This window comes from Schistosoma mansoni, chromosome 2, assembly GCF_000237925.1.
Source record: "Schistosoma mansoni strain Puerto Rico chromosome 2, complete genome".
NCBI lineage: Eukaryota > Metazoa > Platyhelminthes > Trematoda > Strigeidida > Schistosomatidae > Schistosoma > Schistosoma mansoni.
This window is the reverse complement of record NC_031496.1, coordinates 13,893,379-13,918,321: the sequence shown is the minus strand read 5'-3', so window position 1 is coordinate 13,918,321 and position 24,943 is coordinate 13,893,379. Positions and strand designations below refer to the sequence as shown.

Genomic DNA, 24,943 nt, shown 5'->3' with positions numbered 1-24,943 from the left:
TAACGCTATTGGATTTATACTTCTCTTTACATCGTCTTTACCAACCGTGCAAGTGAACTTTTGTTAATCTAGTGAACTCTGTTTGTGTTTGTTGTCTTAGGAGGAGCTCATAAGTAACCTTCATTACACTACAATTACCATTTTTGTCATTTATAATGCCATTTTATTGTAAGTGCTTTTAGTTACTTTGTTATTCATAGACAGCCATTTCGGTGTATAGTATTGATATTTTTGGTACATTGTTGGTAAATTTTTGCATTATTACATCTTGAATAAGTCCCTTAACTGGGGTCCACCACAAATGTAATGCACAGTGATTGTAAATTGGTGGAATTTTACACCAAACCATCAAAGGCCTGAATGACCTGACAGCATATCTCACCATAAATGTTTTTATAAAGGATTTGGGTAGACGGAGATATTTTGTTAACAACTGGTATTGGTGCTCTTAGTGAATCATTAAGACCATATTATCCAACTGCATAGAAATCATGTACTTTCGCTGATGTCCCTAAAATGCCGATTATATAGTGCATATTGCCGCTAATATCAAGCCTTTTTACCACACATGGGAGAGCCGTTGGTCTTTTACTGGTGAAATTTTAAATTTCCATTTGACACATGTACGGTGTGTTTTAAAAGTTGAAGACTAAGTGGGCGGATTCGAACAGTTTATCGGATGACACTAGAGCCTGAGAGATGGCAGTACAGAAAATTTGGATGGAGGCGAACAGTTCCTTTTTTAGTCGTAGACAGGGGTTATCAAATGAATCTTAATTGCGGTTAGGTTGCTGGAATGAAGAGGAAATATGCTTCACATGCTTTATATTATTACGCGCCAGTGTTATTGGATGTAATCATTCATTTTATGATGGCTCTGTGAATCAAGTTCCTGGACAAAATCTCCTTATGAGGTCATTTACTGACTCGTGGTTGAGGTTCATACTAAACTTAATGTTTCGTCCATAGGGTTTTTATTCCAAGACCCACTTCCAAGTATGTTTGATTATTTGGTCTCCTGAATGAATGTCCTTGAACACTGAGAGCAAAATTTAAATGGCCCAAATGATTTTCGGTTAAGCGTTCTTTAGCTAGTTGTTTTCTACGGGGAGGGGGGTTTACAATCCTATGATCAATCCTCCCTTCATTATCCGGGATTGAGACTGAGAATAACCCGAGGGGGTCCACAGGTGGAGTTGAATGGTGGGAAGTAAGATCAAATGTGGGCTAATGATTGAAGATAGAAGATTCAGAGATGACCCTCCAGTGAGCAACAACACTATGCACAACCCTGATCATCATTTGTAACACTTGCATGTTCCTAGTCTTGACCCAAACCATAGAAGAAACAACTGTACAATTGAAGTATGGTAAAGTAAATCGGAAAATAGACTAATTTGACCACATAAGAATAGACAGACCTCAGAATTCACTGCTGTCTGAAGTAGATCAAGGAACCTTTTCCTAGTTCTTTAAGTAAAGTCTATAATTTTAATAGTTGAGATCATGAGTCCATTGAAGCTAGATCACCATGGAAAGCCCAGAAGCAATGGACGGCTGTTTCGCCCCAGCATGGAACTCCTCAGTAGTGCGCATCCACGGACATACCTTGCGAGATTCGAACCCAGGACCTATCGGTCTCGCGCGCGAACGCCCAACCTTTAGTCCATTGAGCCGGTATCCAACGGTGTTAGTGTCTAGCTTCAACTGATCCACGAAATCGAGTCACTATCTCACAAGGGACCCAGTTGAACTCCACCGTTTTTTCATAACGACTCATTGTGGCAGCTGATTTTGATCGGTTTCAACCTGGAAACGACAGAAAACTGGGTGGCCTGTGTGAGTCCTGGCAGTTATGATTTCTCAATTGATCTTTCTTCTGAATGCTTCGACAGATGAATTAACCCATAATGATCGTACAAACCCGGAAACCTAAGAGACAATCAAACCATAACATTTATACTATAAAACACTATAAACTTACTCTACCCCATATAAAATGTCATTAACAATAATGATGTGATATGAGCAAGCATATTTAGATCAACTGAAACACAAACAACTTCAATTAAGTAGTGAATTAAGAGAAACAGATTATAGGGCAAAACAGTATCCACCATGACTTGCACGGGTGAAAATTTGCTCATATTCTTCCATTACTGCACGACCTCTATAGGTAGGTAGGTAGGACAGCTTCATGCCAGAAGGTTCAATATTGTGCAGTGAATGGGGATGGGAATTAGCGAAGATCAATAAAGACCAGCTCAGGAACATAATCGAGACAGCGAGGCTCAGAAAAACAAGAGTGGCATTTCTATGTATCACTTACGTCTACATATTAGGCATATTATTCTGTCGGTAAGATTGAATTTCTTACTAGAAGCAGCGCACCCTAAATATCACGGCATGGTAATTCAGGATAAACGGTGGTGTGGCTTCGACGTAAAGTCACATAGACTAGGCACCAACATCAGGGTGAGTCAACTATACTGGATCGGATCAGTTGATCTGGTAGAATGAGTCCATCAATATTGGAAACATCTCGAAACCCCAGATTCTCCCAATGAACCACATTTCCTCCCTTTATTTTCCTTATATTTATCACTGACCTACAGAAATATCTGAGTTAACTAATCCTCATTTACTCTGACGACATGAAACCTCGGAGAGTCATCAGATATTAAGAGACATCACCAGGGATTGAATGGGAGGTGGGGGAAAATGAAAACGGTCTGAAGGTGAAGTTGAAAATTATATATTCGTCCTGTGAAGTCTTTTGTCGACACGGAAGTGTATATTGTCTATTTAAATAACTTGTTTGGCCCCATGTGTTCCGTAAACTTGTCATTGACTATGGTTGTGGTGAACGTCGACAGAAATGGAAGCAACGAGACCGGTCCATGGTAATTTGGTTTGTTTCCATCTGCCTTGTTTCGTGAGGCCTGTGGTCGTAGTTTTGAAAATCAGCTTATTTGCTGTTTCTTTGAACCTTTTCCAACGACTCATCATCTCGTTTTAGGTAGGCGCTTTCTGGCTGTATTCAGTATCCGAGTTTAGGACAAGCGAATAATCTATATAAAGCCAATGATTTTTAGCAGTTATTGGTAAATGTTGCATTTCATAGACAACCGTTTGAACAATTTCTAGAATATCTATCGAATTATCGTCTCTTATGTTTTTAGTTTTCTTAGTACCTTTAATTGCATAACGTTTGATCGAGGTTATATTCTGCGAAGCATGAAGACATATGATTACATGTTTTGCAGAGTTTCTTCCTAAACCATACGAAGTAGGAATCTGTGAGATAACGCATCTGATTCAGACAGAACTATGTGAGCGGAAACGAGCGCATTGTATTTAGAATTTAAAATCAGTCACACATCTAATACCAAGGGATAATTGGTTCTTACAAACACCACAGAATTCTAATCCCTTGTCGTTCGCTCTCTATTCTTTGGTATTTTATCTAGTGATGCGTTGACTGACAAGTGATACGGCTCGCTCAATTTAGAACGTCCTTGTTCCTGTTCAGTCTACAGGCGCCCCTGCGGCTCCCTTACTCTCAGAAATCCACCACTCTTGTATGAACCACATGCAGTAGCAACATTTGTTCGTGACATTCAACTGCAACCTTTTGGTTCTGTATCCAGTAGTATAAACGTTGGTTGCATAATAGATCTGTTCCTGTTGTAAGATTTCTTGACACATGTTTTTACTGTGATTCAACAGTCATCAATTGAAGCTGAACATAGAAGCTAGGTGAGTGAGAGCTCCTTCTACTTCGTCTGTTTGTTTTGATGAGTCGATTAGATTTACGACCTAATTACTAATTGGGCGTTACATGAAGATGTCGAAAATCCCATTCAAGAACGATGGGAGTTTTATGGAATTGTTCAAGCAGATGCAAGGTAGTTATCAAATAGTTATGTCTTATTCCTCCAGCTGAACAAGAAAGAGTATCTATTGAGAAGCCTGTTATTCCAAATGTAGCTTCATATTTTCTGTCCATTCTTCTGTTTAGGTAGTAAAGGTAGAAAATACGTATGAATTTGAAAGGTATCTTATACTACACTAGTAAACTGTTTGTTTTAGCAAACAATGCAAAACGGAGAGTGAAACAGGTAGTTGCTTTTTGTGAAATTTTTATCTCTCGATTCTATGAATGGAATTCTAAGTGCCATATTTCCAGTTATTCCCGATGATTCCAAGGTTTTGGTGGCAATCGAATCGTTGGTCCTACGTGTTTCTGGTATGTCCCACAGTCTCTGCGAAGCAGAAATAAAGAAGTTTGAGGATAGCATACAGTATTGGTACGTTAATTTTCGTGATCCTAACTCGTGTTCTCCTAGGTTCCTGACCCTTCCAGAGACTAATGAATACAAATTTTTTAGAAAAAGATTGGCTGATGTTCGTAAACAAAAGACACTCGGTAGTTTAGCCAGTAAGTTTGTGTTTACCATATTATGGTTTATCTTCGTCATGATACACAGCCGGTGGGCCTGTACACTCGCGAGCTGTATTATAGAATCCATAAATGTCATTAAAATTCATAGGTGCAAAGTTTTTATCAATGTTATATTTTAAGTCACTCCATAGTTGTGGCTTTGTAGTTTACTCAATTATGTACCTCTCGAAGTACGGGTTGACGTACGCGGCTCAAGACTGCACCGTATGAGGTTCAGTGATATCAACCGCTCATAACAAAATAGACTAGGTTTGAAACTGGTTCTTAGGGGCCCGATACGGCAAGCTAGCCAATTGCTTGTATAGTTCATGTATAAAAGACAGGTCATTCACAGGAAACTAACTCTGGTGTCTCCTCATTTGCGGATAAATCTTTTACCTTTTACTAATAAAAAAAGTGCAGGTCAGTCAGTCACAATGTAGAACTTCGTACGAACGTACACCACTTCGAGTTGCCATACCACATTAGCACAGAGATGCAGTTGTCGATTCAAATCTCATAGTGGTAGAAGTAGTAAGAGTGTAAGCAGTAATCAGGAAGATTAGGGTTTGAAGATATTATTCAAGGAGTATAATCCAGTGAAATAAGCTTGGAAATAGAAAAGAGACAGGGATATGAAGAATTCAGAAGATTAGAATTTGGGAGAACACAAAGAGTGGATGCACCTTCGCCACTGCAAACGATTTTGAGCCATGTCATTCAAGGTCTCTAACCATCGGTTGTTATCATCTCGCGGATCCCAACCAGGTAGTCTACACCTGCCAACATGGCTCAGTCCACATGTCAATGACTTCATGGATTTGTGCCACGTTTTGGTCTGGCCGCCCCTAGTTTTCTTCCAACCTACTCCTACACCATAAAACATTGCACATCAGTTCAGTCGGTGATTGAGCATACGTAACACGTATCTCAGACATCTCAACCGATAAAGTTTCACCACTTCATCAATCGATTTGCCATCCTTACCTAGTACCCGTTTCCTAACAACTGCACTGATTACTCGGTGGTCCCAGGATATTCGAGCAATGCTTCGAAGACACCTATGGTTGAGTACTAGTAGCCTATGAATATCCTCTACTCTTACCGGCCCCCAAATGCCCTGGTACGGCCGAGAGTGAGGAGGGGCCACCCTCCCTCTCACATGGCCACGCGTATATAGTCACTGCCAGGGAAGTCCTACTCACTGCCTTCTCGTCGGAGCGGCGTTGTTTACGAAATTGAGAGGACGAAAAGCGAATATCCGGCGCTTTAACCGGGTTGGTGGACGCGGAAATTCCACCTAGGGGAGTTGGAAAACCCTTATTCCAAACCAATGGTACACATGGGCTCCGGTATCCCAAGGGATTTAATGGCGTATGAATCAATCGTTGATCATCGGCTACCATGAGACTGCATCTCCTCACGATGCTCCACTGCCTTGTGGATCAGAGCTTTAGGTCAAAGGCTCCGGATGTGGCCCCCTAAGGAAACCACCTGCTTCGGTTTGGGCACCTGGGCAGTATCACAGCCCTCACACAAATCAAATGAGATTTGTGTGGCACACATATATCTGGTGCCCCTTTGTACCAATATTTGTTTAAAGAAATAAATAAACAAACTCGTCTTTTGGTTGGCAGATGGATATCTCGCCTACACCATGAATGACGCAAGTTGGCGAAAGGTAGACGAGCCTTCTGTATCCGTGCTGAGATCTCGTCACACACCAGACCACAAGGGCTGATGATAATGAGGCGGTCAATACGCTCAACTACTTCACTCCCTATCATTAGTTCAGGTGCCGATGCAACCCAATCCTGAAGTAACATTTTGCATTTCAAGGGAGAGAATCGCGTCCCGAACATGCCTGAATTGTTGTTTACGGTGGTCAGAAAACTGAATTTTGTCATCGTCTTCACTAAATAGACGCAGACAGATACGTGCTCGCACTAGAGCATGATCTGAACCTAAGCATGTGCTCCAGAATGAGCGACAGTCTTCTATCGGGCCTCTCCATCGGTGGCTGATAGCGATGTGATCTATTTGAGTCCAACGCTGGGACAAATTCGGGGGTCGCCATGTCAAAAGATGTTTTTCCTTGTTTTTAAAGTTAGTATTTGCAAGAAACAGGCGGTTATCTGAGCATAGCTGCAACAGACGGTCGTCATTATCTGTTCTTTTAGCCCTGAAACCATAAGATCCACCCAGGTGTCTTTCCCTTTCGCTTAGTTTACCCACTTGAGCATTAAAGTCACCAGCCACTATTACTACATCAGAGCGCCTAGCTTTTCGGAGAGGGTCAGAAAGCTTTCTGTAAAACACATCTTTTACATCATCCGAGCTGCAGTCAGTGGGAGAGCAGGCAGAGACGATGAAGAGGCAACGACGAGTGTCCCTATATTTCCAAGTTCTTACTGTTTCGTTTAGTCGGACAACGCACAGACGACTGTCTACTGGGATCCAGTCCAGCGAGGCCACGGGAAGCAGCATCAGGGCTTCCAGACACACGGAGCGTGAATCGAGTCGGTTCTTTATTTTGACATGGTGAGGTCAAATGAATGACGCTACTCGGATCCTGCATGAGCGTTTCGGAGACGCAGCACACATCGATGGTGCAAGATTCTAGAGTCCGAGCTAAGGAAGCCTGTTGTCCTATTCGGCACAATGTTCGGACGTTAAAAGTTCCTACATGTAGTTTAGAGCGTGGCTTCAGGAGACCAGGAATAACGTTCCGCGTACTCGAATTGTCTGCTCTAGAGGTGCGAGGTGATAAAAGGACTTGAGAAGGATTAGTCGTGGAGATAGGAGAGTTATTAGGAGGTATAGGAAGGATTTGAATGTGACCGACTTGGTCTCGTGTGTTGTTACGGGTATGAGGGCTGACATCACTTCCCGGCTGCCCACACCGTGGAAGGGTATTTCTTGAGGGACCTGAAAAGGAAGTTGGATTAATGTTGGTCTTAACAATCTGGGAGTGTGACTGCAGAGCCCAAGGGACAACTGCTTAAGACCGGTTGCGCACGGCCTCTTCGTGGGGGATTTTCGGCATGTTAGCTCCGTTCTTCAAAGGGCCTTACCGCTGGAGACGGAAATCCATGAAGTAAGGTGAGGTGTGACATTTTTAGGGTCGACCTTTTCTAGCCAGTTCCTTCTTTGTGAGACGGTATCATCGTTGCATCCGAGGGAAACATCTCACTGCTGTCAACCTCTCTGCAGTCAGCAGTACGACTTCGCCCTCAGACCTTGAGTTGCTGCTTCTGGTCTTACCATTCTCCAATCGACCTGTCTGGCATGGTAAAACTTACAGGTATATATGCTCCAGCCAATATAGCTCGGTTGGGTCATCACGATAGGCAAAACCGACCACCACGTCAAGGTAGCAGCTACGGTCGGGACTAGTGCAGGTTGTAAATTTAAATTAACTTATGCGGAGACTAAACTATTTCGTTGTATCGAGAATCCAGTTTATAGGTTCAGGAAGTGAAGCTCGCAGAAATATGCAAGCATCGACGTTGTGCAATCGTAACTTCTTATCATAGTGAATAAGACTATCAAAGTATTTTATGACATTAGTGGAATCCAGATATATTGCAAACAATCGGGACTATACACGTCAAAATACAAAGCTATTTGTCCTTGGGTTTATACATTGTCAAAACTTTGATTAGTGCTTTGAAAAGGGACCGGAATGTAAAAAACTTCACCCACTGATAGTTTTTAAAATGCATAGTATTATTCTAAAGAATGGTGTTTTTATTTCAGAATTAAAATCTGTGATACCGATGACTCTTTTCCTGTTAGTCCTGTCTCCTCGATTTCAATTTCATTAGAGTTCGTTCACTGGTATAAAGTGATCAATTTGTACTCTCCGGTTTGTCTTTCTGCATTGTTCAAATGTTCGCCCTCAAATCGAGTCCAGAGTTTGGGGTAGACGGTAATCTGACTTTGTTCACTATTCAGTCATAGTGAGGTTGCCTAAGAAGAAACGTAGGAAAATGTTATAATTTTTTCACCAATTTGTCTAAAGTATCGGCCAGGTGAACAGATCAACACTACACAAAACTGAACCAACCACGTTTGACCAGACAATAATATCAGAAATGTGGTTGTATTATCGAAAAACCAAATGTCCGAATGCTTAGATATCGTTCAAGCATGTGGGGACACTGTTTGCTTAGAGAACTGATTAGGTGGAGCCAGCATAGAGTAGAATAAGTTAAACAGATCAAACTATATTGTGCGGAACCGTTTATTATTAGCATATCATGCATCAAAGTTGAAACTGCATAAAGTTTAGGTTCATTATGGTCAGATTTTGTCGAAGTAGTTTGTGAAGAAAATAGCAACCATTTGAAGTAATAACACCCGAAAGTAAATCATTTTAGATATCATTTGGAAATAAGTTATTTCTTATCCACGCTTTTATTTTTGTATTTAATTTTTTTTCAATATTTTAATCCTTGTATCACTCGGTCGTGTACAGTATAGAACCTGACATGTCCGGTCCAAATTGTCATACTACAATACGGAGATAAACTTAAGTCAAATTCCGGAGTAGTAAAGTAGAAGCAGTACCAGTAGTAGTATAAACGATTAGGCATTAAAAAAGAACAGAAAGGTGTAAGGAGATTATGGGACTCAGGTTATCAGAAAGGCAAAAACTGAATGCACCTACGTCATTTTGAACATTTCTGATCCATGTCACGAAAAGTCTAACCACTTGTTAATATAGTCGTGTGGACCCCCAACCAGATGATATACACTTGTCTACATGGTTCAACCCAGTTTTCAGTGACTTCGTAGCCTGGTGCCACATCTTGGTTTAACCGCCTCTGGCGTTCTTCCAACCTACTTCTGCACCAGTGAACGTCACTCGTCAAGGTAGGCACTGGTTAGGTATGCATAGTGTGTCCTAACCACCAGTTGATGAGGACCCACGACCTCATAAACCAATATGTCATCTTTGCCAAGTGCCCTGTTCCTATTTTCAGCATTGTTCATTCTGTGGTCTCAAAGTATTAGGGTTATATCTCAAAGACTCTTGTCATCGAATAATGGTAATCTACGAATATCCTCTATTCCTAATGACCATGTTTCACACCTGTAAAGTTGCTCAGTAAACTCATCCGCTTGTTGGAAGACGGACATCTCACCTACGCTACAAGAGACGTGATTTGCCAAAGACCAGCTGAGTTTTTTGAATCGTCCCGTGATTTCGTCAACTCACTAGTGGAAAGTTCAAGGTAAGTGTGGCGGTTGGCGCGCTTAACTACTTCATTCCCTATCATTAGTTTAGGGACTGGCGCAGCCCAGTCCTGAAGGAATGGTTTGCATTTGAAAGGAGAGAATCGCATCCAAAACTTCCCTGGAATGTTGCTTAGGGCAGTCGAAAGACTGGATTTTGTCAGCGTCTTCATCAAACTTCAGTATACTATGAATACGTACTTCGTTTGAAGATTATATAAGATAAGAATACGTAAGAGTTAGACACTCTGCTTTTACTGTAATATCAAGCTTTAGACTAACTAGTTGTTTAATACTATCCTTGTAGCTGCTATAAACACGACTTAACATTCACCAGTAATACTAATATTTGATGGGTTTAATGGCATTTAGTGAGGTAAGTAAAAAAATATTACTAAAAGATCTGGTCTCTGCAATCTGATTTAAACCAGCAGCGCAAAATCTGTGCAAATGAAATCACTGATAGGTGTGGTGTGTGCTGCTTAAACCAGCTAACAGATATAAGTAATATGTAGCAGCAATCAGAAGTGGAATGTCTGCCAGAAGAGTGAAATAAATAGAAAAGAAAGAGTAACAGTGAAATTGGAATAACAACCGAATAGGAAGAATGAAGGAGTATGCACAGGACAACTAAAGATGTGCAATGATGTATTTAATGTTTATGTTTCATATTTTCCGAAAGCACTGTGTAATTTTGCATAAAATAATAAATTGGTTTTTCCCACCATGACCATTCACTGTCTTTCACGATGACTATGCTTGTATCTGCTGTTCCACATGACATCCTAGATTCTCTCTTATATAGAATAACGATACGAATACTTAGTCGAGCTTAAAAGTGTCATTAAAAGTGTGGGAACTGTTATTTAACCGCTGCACTGTTTGAGGATCTAAGCAGTTATAAAACGAGTTTTTTGTCTTAGCTATGTTTTCGAAGTGATACACGTTTCTCGGATGTCATAAGTCTCACACTAGGGTTGTATATCGTTTGCAAGATTGTGAAAAACAATGGGTTATTACTGTCATCAAATTTAGGTGATGGGTTTTCATTGACTTCCAGATGTGGTTGAATGTAAGATGTGTTTTAAAGCATTTGATTCAGATGTGTTGTTAGCAATTAGTGCTTAGTAATAATTTATTTAGGACTTCATGTTCAATAACACATTTTTGTCTTAGAATCCGAAACTCCAGATATTTGCAAGTCGGAAAATGATGAATTCATCCCTACCAAAAGGCGTCGCTCCAGATGGGACGAAAAAGCCAATGAACCTAACATAAATGGATTAGTAAAAGATTTCCCAGATGGGTCTTTGGCTTCTGCAATTGCACTAGCAAAAGCTGCCGCAGCCGCTGCAAAAACTCAAGGTAACTTTATCAAACTTATATTTCTTTAGTTTTGTTTCTAGCAATATGAACATGAACTGTTTGATAACAAATTAGCGGAAAGTCGACTTAGTCGGGATGCGAAGTTGCTTCAAGATTATGTCAGCACTGACTCGGCATGTAGGACGGGGTTATGCTAAAAAGGTAAAGGATGACCAAATCGATGATCGAATTTGGTATCTTCCTCATCACCCTGTCTTCCACCTCAAAAGGCCCAACAAGTTAAGCATTGTGTTCTATTGTACAGCTCAGTATGCCGGGACGTCTTTGACCCAAGAATCTTTATTCTGGACCTGACTTAGTCCATAACTTATTAGATATCTTCACCAGGTTTCGGCGATGACCAATAAGTTTTACGGCGGACATTACGGCCATGTGTCACCAAGTAGTAGTTCCGCTACGCGATCGAAACGCTCCTAGGTATTTGTGGTGGTCAGGATGGGACTTAGAAAGGAACTAGAGGTCTATAGGATGAAAGTCCATCTGTTCAGAGCAACCTCATCGCCATTGTGTGCTACGTTTGCTTTGCAGAAAACGACTTCTGATAATCAAGATAAGTTCCTCAACTGTATTACGCAAGAAGCCAAGGAACAGTTTTATGTAGACGATTTATTGATAATTGTGGAGGCTATAGAAAAAACCTAATTGATATATCCACATTTCAAAAAGATTTTAGGTGTAGGAGGATTTAATTTAGCTAAATGGACTAGTAACAGTGTTGAAGTTCATTCCAGAGAAAGACCGTATTGAAGGGAACGCTTCCACTTGTGAGTCCAATAAAGCGAGTAAACGAACACTGGGAATAGAGTGAAACGTCTGAACTGAGGAATTATTGTTATGACTATAAAATAAGAAGGCCGTATCTAATTCGTTATGATTTTATATCCGGCTTTTTATCACGTGATTTATCCACCAATCGGAATGCGACTTGTCTTAACACTTTATCTTAACACTGTGTTAATTCAATGACGTTCGACCAGTATGAGTAGTCTAGCGTCCTCATTGGTCCCTTGTCCGCCTAGCCCTTCCAATTGAGTCCAAAACACCAGTTACAGCTTATGCTATGCGGATCATTTATTTCAAGCATACTCGGTTTATATACCAGACAAACAGACCGCATCACACCATAAAATAGAAAATAATATTTGTAGAAGACCAAGCTAAATGTGGCTGTGAACGTGGGAGACAATAATCAATAAACTGAATATAATTTAGGAACAGTAATTCGTATAATAATAATAATCAATAAGTCAAAATGAAGCTTATAATAAGATGAATATAGATATACACAATCTAACTACTCAATAGTTAAACAAAAAGAATATATATATGATAGTCCATTCATAGGTCGTAGGAGTTACCCGTACTTTTGTCTTCACCAGGATATGACAATTATGTTTCGATGGTCATGCATCTCATAGAAATCAACCAGAAGAATTACTTTGTCGTATGTGGCATCTATTTTTGATCCAGTTGGGTTTGTAGCTTCAATAATATTGTCAGCCGAAGTGATCTTACAAGTTACCTGTCTACAGAAACTAGACTTGAACGTAGAGAGCTACCCATGGATTGCCAAATGAAGTGGAGTATTTGTAGGCATATAAAAGGGTTGAGTGCCCTAATACTAAGATGTTTAGAACCAAAGTTTGGACGATTATCTGCTTAAGTTCATTGTTTCATTGACGTTGCCGAGCTTGCATATGGTGTTATTACATCTATTCTTTATGAAAGTGCTTCTGGTCGAAGTAACTGCTCATTTCTGCTGTTATTATTATGTATTATTTAGACACAAACATTGGTATAGGGAGGCACCAGATATATGTGTGCCACACAAATCTCATTTGATTTGTGTGAGGGCTGTGATACTGCCCAGGTGCCCAAACCGAAGCAGGTGGTTTCCTTAGGGGGCCACATCCGGAGCCTTTGACCTAAAGCTCTGATCCACAAGGCAGTGGAGCATCGTGAGGAGATGCAGTCTCATGGTAGCCGATGATCAACGATTGATTCATACGCCATTAAATCCCTTGGGATACCGGAGCCCATGTGTACCATTGGTTTGGAATAAGGGTTTTCCAACTCCCCTAGGTGGAATTTCCGCGTCCACCAACCCGGTTAAAGAGTCGGACATTCGCTTTTCGTCCTCTCAATTTCGTAAACAACGCCGCTCCGACGAGAAGGCAGTGAGTAGGACTTCCCTGGCAGTGGCTACATACGCGCGGCCATGTGAGAGCATTTCGAGAGGGAGAGTAGACTTTCCTGACCCTCGTTCGTACTAGGATGTTTGGGGGAGCAAAATCACTGAGCCCGACGCGATTTGAACACGCAGCTCCCTGATCTGAAGTCAGACGCACTACAGTTGAACTGGCTAAGTCCAGGATCATTTCCCTGAATCTTGTTACGACACCTGGAATGGAGCTAACGGTCTGCGTATTATCTGCTAAGATTGGGAAGCATGTAGAAGAACAGTCTAATATCTCCATTTTCTCAGTCATTTATTGAACGGATTCGTTAATCGTGCTTCACTGTATAAAAAGTGCGACTTAAAGGTTTGTGAGTCCTAGGTTAGCAACTATACATGAGTTATCTACACCAAACGAATGGAGATGCGTCAAGATGACAGATAACTTTGGCACCCTGGAAGCTCTTAGTCCGAATAAGTTGTTGATTTATAAAAGATTATCATTCGAAGCAGCATTCGCCAACAGAAATTTAGTATGTAATAGAATATCGGAGGAAGCACAGAGGTTAACTACTGTGTTTTGGGATAAACGAATACAAGAATATCTGCCTACCGTTCAAGCGAGGGATAAATAGTTGAACATATGAAAAAAAATTACAACCATGCAACATAGTACTCGTTAAGAACATTGAAGTAAGTAAGAGTCTATGGCCTAAAGGCACTGTCGAACAAGGAGGCTATGGCCCTGACGGATGGGTCCGCACGGCGAAGTTGAGGATGGCAACTAAGGAAATCGTCTGAGATGTATGAAACCTGCGCTTACTTGGAGAAGCCAGTTTTTAACTCTGACGACTCAGGACAATGGACGTGATGGGCTTTTCGGGAGGAGTGTAAGATGTGTTCGATAAACGAATCCACCAATGGTTAGCGTTAATCGCTCACCTAACTACTAGATGGAAATACTTTTAACTTCCATGATTCTGAGAGTCAACCAATCAAGCAAAGGAAAAGTAAATTTACCTGGAAATTCCTTTATTTCGATTTCATGTAAAAGTTTTTAAAATTTGCTTGGTAAATAGACTAAGATGCTTGACTTTTGTCTCTGGATTGGTGTTTTATCTATTTACTGATACAATGTGCTTGCTAATTTTAGGAACTACTTCAAATCCAAATCAGTTCACTGGTGGTGTTGTACTTACACCCGAGCAAGCTGAACAGATACGTTATCAAAAGGAAGTACGTTGTCAACTGCAGCATGTTTGTATCAGTTCTCTAAGATATAATGTATTATTTTTGATGGTCAAAGCTGTTTTTATTAAGGTTTATGGTGTTGGTAAACCCGCAACTTAATTTATCCTCAAATAATATAACTTAGTGGTTTTCCTTTCAATGAGTGACTTTACATTTTAAACGGTATAGTATTTTGCACCGAAGTTACTTCAAATTTCATGTTCCTTGATTTCACGAAATTCTATGATATTAATAACAACCTTCACTATCATCGATAGAGATCGTCTAATTTCAACTTGTTTTGAGGACTGTTCAACAATCATAACCAAAAAGTTGTCTTCCTTTCGTTTCTGACTGATCAATTTCCTACACTTGTCAAACTGTACCAGGGAGACTATGATCTTGCATAAACTATCCTTCATGGGTCTTAGGCCATCGATAAGGGGTCTCGAATCGTCTCTATCCTGAGCTCTCCTTCCTAGTTGTTAGCAAGTGCTATTCCATTGTCTTGATGTCCATTTCCGATTCCCGGCGCCATGTATTTTTGTTGGGTATGTTAGATCCCCAGAACTCACTTGGTAAATGACTTATTTTTGTAATTATATTTTGAAAGTTTGAATTTCTTTGTTTTCGCACCAAAAGCGCACTTTTGGAAAATCTTAAACGCTATTGGTCCGTCATATCTTTTAGTATGCTATTTTGTAACGCTTCCTAAGTACAATTTTATGCTGCATATATACGTTTAATTTTTCCTGTTGCGATTGCTTGTGCTTCTGGCTTCTTACAGAATATACCTTCCCCACTTCCAAATTGGACTTCTCACTCTAGTTAGCGGGGTCGGGGACAATGGATTAGAATAGTCTATCGTGCCACTGTGTCTTTGACCTTTGTTCCGTTTACCGACTGAGGTGAACTCGTATTAGCATCAAGCATATCAAATTTTTTGGTATAACTTTTCCACATGCCCTGTAGATTACAAGTTCGAGCTTGCGTTGTGGCGTAGTTCAACGGTTTTCATATGCTGTCCTGTCCAGTTCCCACTCTCCCTCTCGAAATGCTCTCACATGGCCAGCGAATATATAGCCTCTGCCAGGGAAGTCCTACTCACTGCCTTCTCGTGGCGGGGGTGTTGTTTACGAAAGTGAGAGGACGAAAGGCGAATGTCCGGCGCTTTAACCGGGTTGGTGGACACGGAGGGGAGTTGGAAAACCCTGATTCCAAACCAATGGTGCACATGGGCTCCAGTATCCTGATGGAACGAATGGCGAATGAACCTGCTGCTGGTCAACGGCTACCATGGGACTGCATCTCCTCACGATGCTCCACTGCCTTGTGGATCAGACCTTTCGTTCAAAGGCTCGGGGTGTGGCCCCCTAAGAAAACCACCTGCTTCGGTTCGGGCACCTGGGCAGTATCACAGCCCTCAAGCAAATCGAATGAGATTTGTATGGCGCATATGTATCTGGTGCTTCCTTGTACCAATATTTATGTGTTTAAATAAATAAATAATAAAATAATGTTTTCTGGTTTCCTCCTTAACTAGCAACTGATATGCTCTCTGGCACAGTGAGTTACTGTTGATGGTCTCTAGCCAACAGATTTGGAGTATTTTGGGTAACTAACTTTATCAATACCTGTATTTTCTGGGTGATAGTTGTAGCGGTTCTCTAATTTCCAGCTCCGTACAACAGAACGTTTTTAATGTTTCTGTTAAAAATTCCGACTTTAGTCTAGTGTGACGGTTGTTTAGAGTTTGAGATATTCTCCAATTGTAGTAATGCTACCCTTGCTTTCTCAATTCGTGCCATCACATCGGAACCAGATCCTCCTTGTTTATCAATAGCTGCTACCCAGATAATTGTATTGTATTGTTGGTGAAGTACCATATATATGGAGGTCTGTTTATTCTTCGATGCTTTTAGGGGTTCGGTATATCTAATTTATTCAAGTACTTTACAAAGTACTCTATGAGATGGTGGATATTTGTAGCTCAGGTGGATAATTTTGATGGAGTTTTGTTCTTTGAGCGGGATGGTTCGGTCGTGGAGCTTTCATCGTTATTCTAAACGACATCATCACAAACTTTGGGTAGAAGTGAAGTGTTTGAATTTCTCCATATGTGGTTCACAGCTTGTCCTGTACACCTCAATGTTGATTGGTTCTTGTTGACCTTAAATCTCTCATTCGTCTTTTTCGAAAGCCATACTTCACAACTGAAAAGTAACACAATCCAGAATGTTGTGTACCTACTATCCGATGGATAGATAGACACTATTTGCACCAAAGACAAAATTAATTAACGAGAGAAGTAAAACTACGAAATTTAACAATCTCAACAACCTTTCATGTGAGTAATGACAGAAGTCGGAAAATATAAAATGTATCAAGTTCTGGTTAATAAACATATATAAATACTTAGCAATAAAGGTGAAATAGCGAATACATGCATTGCAGTCGTCGGTCTTTTGTATTAACGCTTCATAGTACGCAGATCACACGCCTTTTTTGCTGAAAATACTTGCAAGAAGGAGAGCTTTTTGAGCGTCTTGGATTAGACCCTTGGTTTTGTGTCCTGCGTCTTTAATGCGAAATATTCTTTTGCTGGTTCGTAGCGAAGCTTTGTAGTACATTGGTTTTATCGTCTGCTCTAGATCATAGTTTAACCATATCCTTTCACAATCAACACCAGTAATCCCTTATTCATTTTTCGAACGGTGATTAATTATTATCTCTCCTATTTGTATTCAACTTTGATTCAAGATCAATGGCGTCTTTTTCTTCGTCCTAAAATTGATACTCCGTAAAACTTGACGTTTATGTGGTCACAGTTGAAGAAAAGGGTCACTGTTACTTGTTCACTAGGAGGGATTATAGAAATTTCCTATGAAATGTTCTCTTACTTGACTTATTTCAAACTACTGGTACTAAAATATCAGCCTTTTATTTAGGTACTATGAATGAACCTATCTTTCTATTCCTACAAATCAAATACATTCTTTCTGTCACAGCAATATATATTCTAAACAATCAAATATGAGTTACAAATCAAATTTAACATGTTTTATCTTGTAGCCTTCAGGACCATCGTTTGTTAAAAAATTAATGGTTTCACCTACTAGCCTTAGTTCTACGTTGCGTATAGTTGACTAACTTACTAGTACAGTCGACTGACAACATAACCATCTATAGTCCTCTAGTGCCTACTCGTTTTCGTGCTATCTTACATTTGATCGTCTGTAAATTGAAAGATATCTCAATTAGATATATTATCTATTATAATCTCACTCAATTATGCATCGTTCACCATTTTAACGGGGTGTGTTGTTCACAAAAGTGAGAGGACGAAAAGCGAATGTCCGGCGCTTTAACCGGGTTGGTGGATGTGGAGGATCCACCTAGGGGAGTTGGAAAACCCTGATTCCAAACCAATGGTGCACATGGGCTGCAGTATCCTGAAGGAACGAATGGCGTATGAACCAACTGTTGGTCACCGGCTACCATGGGACTACATCTCCTTACGATGCTCCACTGCCTTGTGGACTAGACCTTTAGGTCAAAGGCTCCGGGTGTGGTCCCCTAAGAAAACCACCTGCTTCAGTCTGGGCACCTGGGCAGTATCACAGCCCTCACACAAATCGAATGAGATTTGTGAGGCGCATATTTATCTGGTGCTTCCTTGTACCAATATTTATGTGTTTAAATAAATAAATAACCGGGTGATTGAATTTGATGTGATGAAATTTTGAGTATAATGGTAAGAAGTAACATAACTAGATAAATTAACTATTCATTTCTGTCTTTGATGATTTTTTAAAAAAAATAACCAAAAATCTCATCAGTTGCCAAATACTTTATTCCAATAATTCTTTTTGATTTGATTAGTAATTTTCAATCAAATTAAAATCAAATCTTTATACGTTGTCATTTCCTCAGCTTCAAGCTATGCAAGAGTTTATTTTAGCACAAAAACGATCAAAGTCTAAAGAGGAAGAACTTATGAATCGAATTAAGGGTGTAAATTATGGAAATAAAACAAAAATTACAAAGGATGGTTTAGTTATCAAATATGAGTATGATTCCGATGAGGACTGTGAAAACGGAACATGGGAGCATAAATTAAGACAAGCGGAGATGGAGGCAACCCGAGGTAATCTTTTTTCTGTACTCTCAGTGGATGTTCAGTTTCTTTTAGATGAGATTTATCGTTTGGATCTACTTTGTAAGCCTTAGAATGGTAGGCACTTAGTGTACAAATAGTAACCTAGATGAAGTGGATTTCCGTTACGAAATATAATACAACTATGGATCTGATTAGTGAAACAATCAGTGCTGCTATGAATATACATAGAGGTAGTGGATAATAAGGATTATAGGGAAATGAGTGAAGATCAACGTCGAATAGTTTATCTCAAGAATTTGCTTAATTTTGTGCTCATTACCAGGTAACAATTGAGTCAACAAACTTCTAAGCAAACGTATTAGAGAGAAATATATCACGAAGTAAGATAAGTAATGAGTAAAATCCGGTAACCTGTTCATCTTTCATTCTATGACAAGCCAACAATACACAAACTGTATATCTTTCTGCAAATATTCATGTTGCTCCCACAGACTTCGAAATATGATTAATCTAGTGTATATTTTATTTAGATTATTTTTTGTTTTAAATCATAAGGTTCCTTTGATAGGATGTTTTTAGCCTTTTATGCACATTCCACTTTTGTGACATTTTGTGTGGATTTTTGTGATTTGTTTATTCATTTATCCACACTACTTGTTTCTCACATCTTTATTTAATTTACAGAATGGGCTCAAAAATTAACTGAAATGGGTCACGGAAAGCATCATATTGGGGACTTTCTACCACCGGATGAATTAGAGCGTTTCATGGAAACTTTCCGAGTAATTTGCATAATTATTATTCTCATATGTATTAAAATATGCTTCAGTTATTGCACATGTCACTACGGGGGAATTAACCATCATAAAAGCACGATGATGACCTATTTGTAAAACAGGAGAAATTCAACAATTGTTGAATCTGTTTCTCTTCTTTGACAAAATCAAATACTTTGGGTGTCACCTTCGTGGCCATCGAAACAGCTGTTAAAGAATTCTATTTTTCTTTTCAGTTTTTACACATGCTGTATATATCGACACTTAATAAACTGTTTAATAGTTAAAATAACGACAGAATAAGAATATTTTCTGTTTGCCACTGTATAATAATGGTATAAAAGCGGCGATCTAGATTATACCACAAATAAACCTCGATATTCGGTCGATACGCTATGCACTAATGAGGTCATAATTGGGTACACACTTAACGACATAAAATAAAGGACCATTATACAGGCTAGACAATTCTTTATTCAACACAATCACAAGCAGTTTATATTCCAGAATAAAAGTCATTAATAGAAAGAAAAGCAGGGAAATAGCAGTAGCTCCTTCCGATGAATTTATATAAAACGCAGTGACTTTCCTGGTAAGTTTAACTAAAAAATCGTGCCTCATATTGAACAAATTCCTGTGGGTTTATTCGTTTTTCAAAAGAATGAAAAGCTAAGTCGACAACACTAAATGCTAATATTCCTGGAACAAAACGTGATCTAGGTAAGGTCAGTTCTGTTTCAATTACTCTTCACGTCTATGAATTATTATTGTACATAACAGAGTTCGATTTACAAATATGTTTCTGTCATACTCTGTGGTTGTATGGGTTTGTTAGTGTTGTATGCGCATCCTTCATCCGAGTGAGAAAAACAGGTAAATCCAGAAATTTTATTGAGTAACCTAAATCAAAACATATACGCAACTCATTCATAAATATATGTCTATCTCCCTCGGGAAATAAAACCAGATTTTCAATCAACAACATGTTTATTTCCTCCAAAAGTAAAGCCAAATCTTGGAGAACAGTGTGTGCTCGTTCACATCTCTCACAACTTGTCCTGTCTACAGGACAGGAGAAATTCGAACATTTCATTTCCACCTGAAGTTTGTGCTGATGATGTTGTTAAGAATAACGATGAAAGATCCATGACCTAATCATCCAGCTCAAAGAACAAAACTCCATCAAAATCATTCACCTGAGCTACAAATCTTCACCATCTCTCACTTATGTCGGATCGACTCAGCATATCATTATCCAGCATAAAAACCATATGTGTGAAATCCTGTTACGATCCAAGCACGAGTCTCTCACTTCAAGGCGAGAGAATGTTGCTCTCTCGGACTGTTCGAGCTTTAACATTAACACATTCAATCTTGATAAGCTTCAAAACTAAAAATCTCTAGGGATAGGTCCGTCTTTGAATCCGTACTGACTATATTTAATGAATTTCGAGTTTATGTCATATTCAATAAATAAATGTTGACTGGATAGCTCTCAAAGTACTATATTCCTGTTTGTTTTCTTTCAAGTTTTTTTCGCTTATTATAGACATTGCTTATTTTTGTGTTGACTATTAGGCACTTTTTTGAATTTATTTAATTCGCAACTAGGCATTGAAAGAAGGTCGGGAACCGGATTTTTCTGAATACAAACAGTTCAAGTTAACTTGTGAAAATGTTGGTTTTCAAATGTTAGAGAAGATGGGTTGGAAAGAAGGTGAAGGACTTGGCATTGATGGTCAAGGTATTGTTAATCCAGTCAATAAGTGAGTCCAGTATTTTACCACTTACCATAATCCGTTCTTTTTAATATCTTTTTCTGAAAATGGATAGGGATAAATATTTGTGTCTAAATACTTAATTGCTTGTTCAATTTTTCAAAATTTTATTCACAGGGGGAATGTCCATGTTGATGGTGTAGGACTAGGAATTGATCGTCCTTCCAAATTAGTAAAAGAAGATGATGAGTACGATGCATATAGGAAACGTATGATGTTAGCTTATCGGTTTCGACCGAATCCTCTGGTAAGTGTAATGATTTTTCTTTATTTCCAGCTTAAAATCTACATTGTACAAAGTGATCCAATGTCTAACGATTAATGTCTTCTTATTGGACTGAGATGTAGCTTTTTTTCTCAAAATCTGATGCAACAGACAGATGTGTAGACTCATTGGTCGTCATTTTCATCCTCGACTAGTTGTATGAGGTTTGATACCTAACATTTTACATGTTCTTGGTTAAATGTCAAGAAAATCAATATTTAATATGTTTCCAGTCAGTTGATTGGTGTTTCTATTGTTTACTATCTGTTGATTCGAGTCTCGGCTTCTGAACTGTTCAACGGCTGTTCACTCGAGTTTTTATTGAGTCTTTTGTTCTGTCATAACAACCACGAGTCTTTTACGGAGTTGGTTGATGTAGAAAAACTCCGGTCGTAGCTACTGCCTTAATGTGGTAGTCATACTTGTTTATCGCGATGACTTAGTTGAGCTATAGTGGCTGAAAGGCTTGTTCCTTTAGGTCTTATCGTACTAAGCAGGTTGGTCCCTATTAACACTGATGCTGTTACTAATCGTGCTAGTCTAGAATTTGGGCTTATAATTTTACCTTTCTGTCCTTATTAGGTTTATTATTATTATTTGATCACATACATATTGGTACAAAGGGCACCGGATACATATGCGCCACACAAAATAATGAGAATAGGAGGGGAAAGGGGGAAGATGCGTATATATAGAAGAAGGAAAAAAAAGAGAGGAGTAATGATGGGGGGAAATGAATGTACAACCAGAAGAACTCTCTCAGTTAAAAAAGTTATAACCACTCTTTATGAAGAAAGTGTTATAACGTATGAGTGCCCTCTTAGTATATATGAACGTGCAATTAGAGAGGTAATGGATTTTACTGATCGGCGCAATGATACATAAAGTAGTACGAGCAGTCTAGAGTGCTAACCGGTCTTGCGATCTGCCTAACCCAGCCAGTTGAGTCCAGAACACAAATAACAGCCTCGGCAATATGAATCATTATTCACAAGCATACTGGGTTTATATACTAACCAAACAGACCACATTATACCAAAAAATAGAAAAATAACATTTGTACAATAATTGGCCAATGTGGCTGTGGATAGGGGCAAAGTAATCAATAATAATAGTTCAAAGGTCAAAATAAAGGTTATGATAAGAGGAACACGAATACGATTAGGTCAGTTATTTAACAACTATACAATAGGAAATAGGCATATTACATTTGCCCATAAATAGACCTCAGATTTACCATTCATAATTCACTAGGGGATATAACAGAAAGTAAAAGAAAGTTACAGCAGGATCGCCACTGGCTTCTATTCTGAGCCATATCTGATAACGTCTCTAGCCACTGTGTTGCACCATCTCTCGGACCCGAACCAGGGAGTCGTAAAGGACCAACAGAAGCTAGCCCTTTGCAGCTCTCTTTCATGCCACGACACCATGTCATACACTGACCACCTCTCCGCTTTTTCCAACCAGTCCCAGAGTCAGCAAATAATGCACGACATGGAAGTCTCTGGGACGACATTCGTAAAGCATGTCCAAGCCACCGAAGTCGGTGTTTCAAGATGGTGACACCAATTAAATTATCGTCTCTGCGCCCGAACACACGATGCCGAACCTCTGCATTACTAACATGGTGTTGCCACTGGATGTCAGCAATCCTTCGGAGACAACGATGATCGAACACAGAGAGACGTCTAACATCCTCAACTCGGAGAGGCCAGGTTTCACAAGCATAGAGCAAAACTGCTCTCACCGACGCGTTGTAGATTCGGCCTTTTACAGCCAGACTAACATCACGAAGGCGCCAAAGATGGCCCATGTACACCATTGGTTTGGAATCAGGGTTTTCCAACTCCCCTAGGTGGACTTTCCGCGTCCACCAACACGGTTAAAGCGCCGGACATTGGCTTTTCATCCTCTCAATTTCGTAAACAACACCGCCCCCACGAGAAGGCAGTGAGTAGGACTTCCCTGGCAGTGGCTACATACGCGTGGCCATATGAGAGCATTTCGAGAGAGAGAGAGAGCGGACTCTCCCCACTCTCGGTCGTACCAGGGCATTTGGGGGCAGTTTTAGCAGTTAGATTAGCGGAGATCTTAGATAGAATCTGTGAACTGGATGTGATCCCATCTGATTGGTCTTGATCCCTGATCATCCCAGTCTATAAGAAATGGCTAAAATCCTTTTGTGACATCTTTCTGGAGACAACGCTCTCATCGTATGACTTTTAAGGGTTTGATTTCCTACCAGAAGATTCGCTTGCTGACTTGTAAAATGCAGACGATACAGTTCTGTTAGGTAAAGATGATGATAAAATGCAGTCTTCTGGTCACCTTTACAATAATGTAAGAATTTATGGCATGCGGTTCGGATAGATCTGTTTTAATCACACCTGCAGTGGGATATCATCTTTAGCTCTCTAAATTGTAACGAGTTTAAGGATGTTGTAACTCAACTTACGCAAAGCGGAACAACCTGATGTTCTCCTTTTTGAATTCCGACTATTTTGATCAAGGCTTGTTGGTTACATTTAGTGAGGTTCTAGCTTGCCATTGTATTTCATTTTTTTAGTATGTATAAATCATTATTATCTTCAGTGAATCAAAATGTCGTACTCAATGTTATTATTGTTATTTATTTTAGAACAATCCTCGACGAGACTACTATTAATAGTGGTAAAGCTATATTACTGTTGATCATATTTGTTCCACAACAAAATAATGGAGAGAAAACTTGATCAGTCTGTGATTTGGAACCATTACTAATATTACCATTATTGTTACCATCATTATCTACATAAAGATTTCTACTTATTATCTGTCAGTATGCAGATTTGTATAATTTCATGGAACCGTGTATTTAAACCATAGATTTTCTTTTACATGTGTATATGTAATGTCAACTGCCATATAAAATATATAAATGCTTTTTTGTGTACAATAACTGGTTTTGCTTTTCCCTTACCAATCATTGCTGCTTGGGCTTGTTCTTGCAAAGATGAGTTAATATCAGAATTGGTGCAATTAATGATACTGACCGTGAATGGAGTTGTTGATTGTAATTAGAAAACAAACCTAGCGTATGTATATACTACCTTTGTTTCAATAGCTCTCGAATTGCACTTAACTAAGTGTCCCAGGTGGACAACTTCGGGAATAATCTGTCAACTTGGTCTTTCTTAGCTTTTCGATGGATTTCTGTAGGTTTTCAAAGCGTTTATTTAATACTAGTTTTCTTATGTTTACAACATTATAAACTAAGGTTATTGGCATCTGTTGTTCCAAGTGTATGCACTTTTACACACTTTTTATGACTGTGTCTCAGTTTTCTTTATACAGTTGTATCATTGGGCTAAGTTGTTGCATATACCAAACAAGTGACCTGTTAAGTGACCACTAATGACTTCGTAGACAATACACGATCTACACAACCAATTACCAGTTAAAGCCTACTTAACCAATACTTGATTTCTAATGAACAAAATGAAACCAGTTAAGTGAAGACTTGTAACGCATAAAAGACAAAAGGT

The 24,943-nt window shown here is 39.3% G+C and overlaps 1 protein-coding gene across 1 annotated transcript; it reads left to right on the top strand.

The window, feature by feature from the left end:
* The first annotated feature begins 4,106 nt into the window (after window positions 1-4,106).
* Window positions 4,107-24,342, top strand: Smp_049000 (putative arginine/serine rich splicing factor sf4/14). The gene is made up of 10 exons (XM_018795772.1): window positions 4,107-4,121; window positions 4,176-4,310; window positions 4,350-4,441; window positions 10,862-11,050; window positions 14,401-14,483; window positions 18,411-18,624; window positions 19,282-19,379; window positions 20,985-21,139; window positions 21,269-21,398; window positions 24,058-24,342. The coding sequence occupies exons 2-10, from the start codon at window positions 4,252-4,254 to the stop codon at window positions 24,082-24,084; spliced, it is 1,047 nt and encodes a 348-aa protein (XP_018650051.1). The 5' UTR covers window positions 4,107-4,121; window positions 4,176-4,251; the 3' UTR covers window positions 24,085-24,342.
* Window positions 24,343-24,943: the final 601 nt, after the last annotated feature.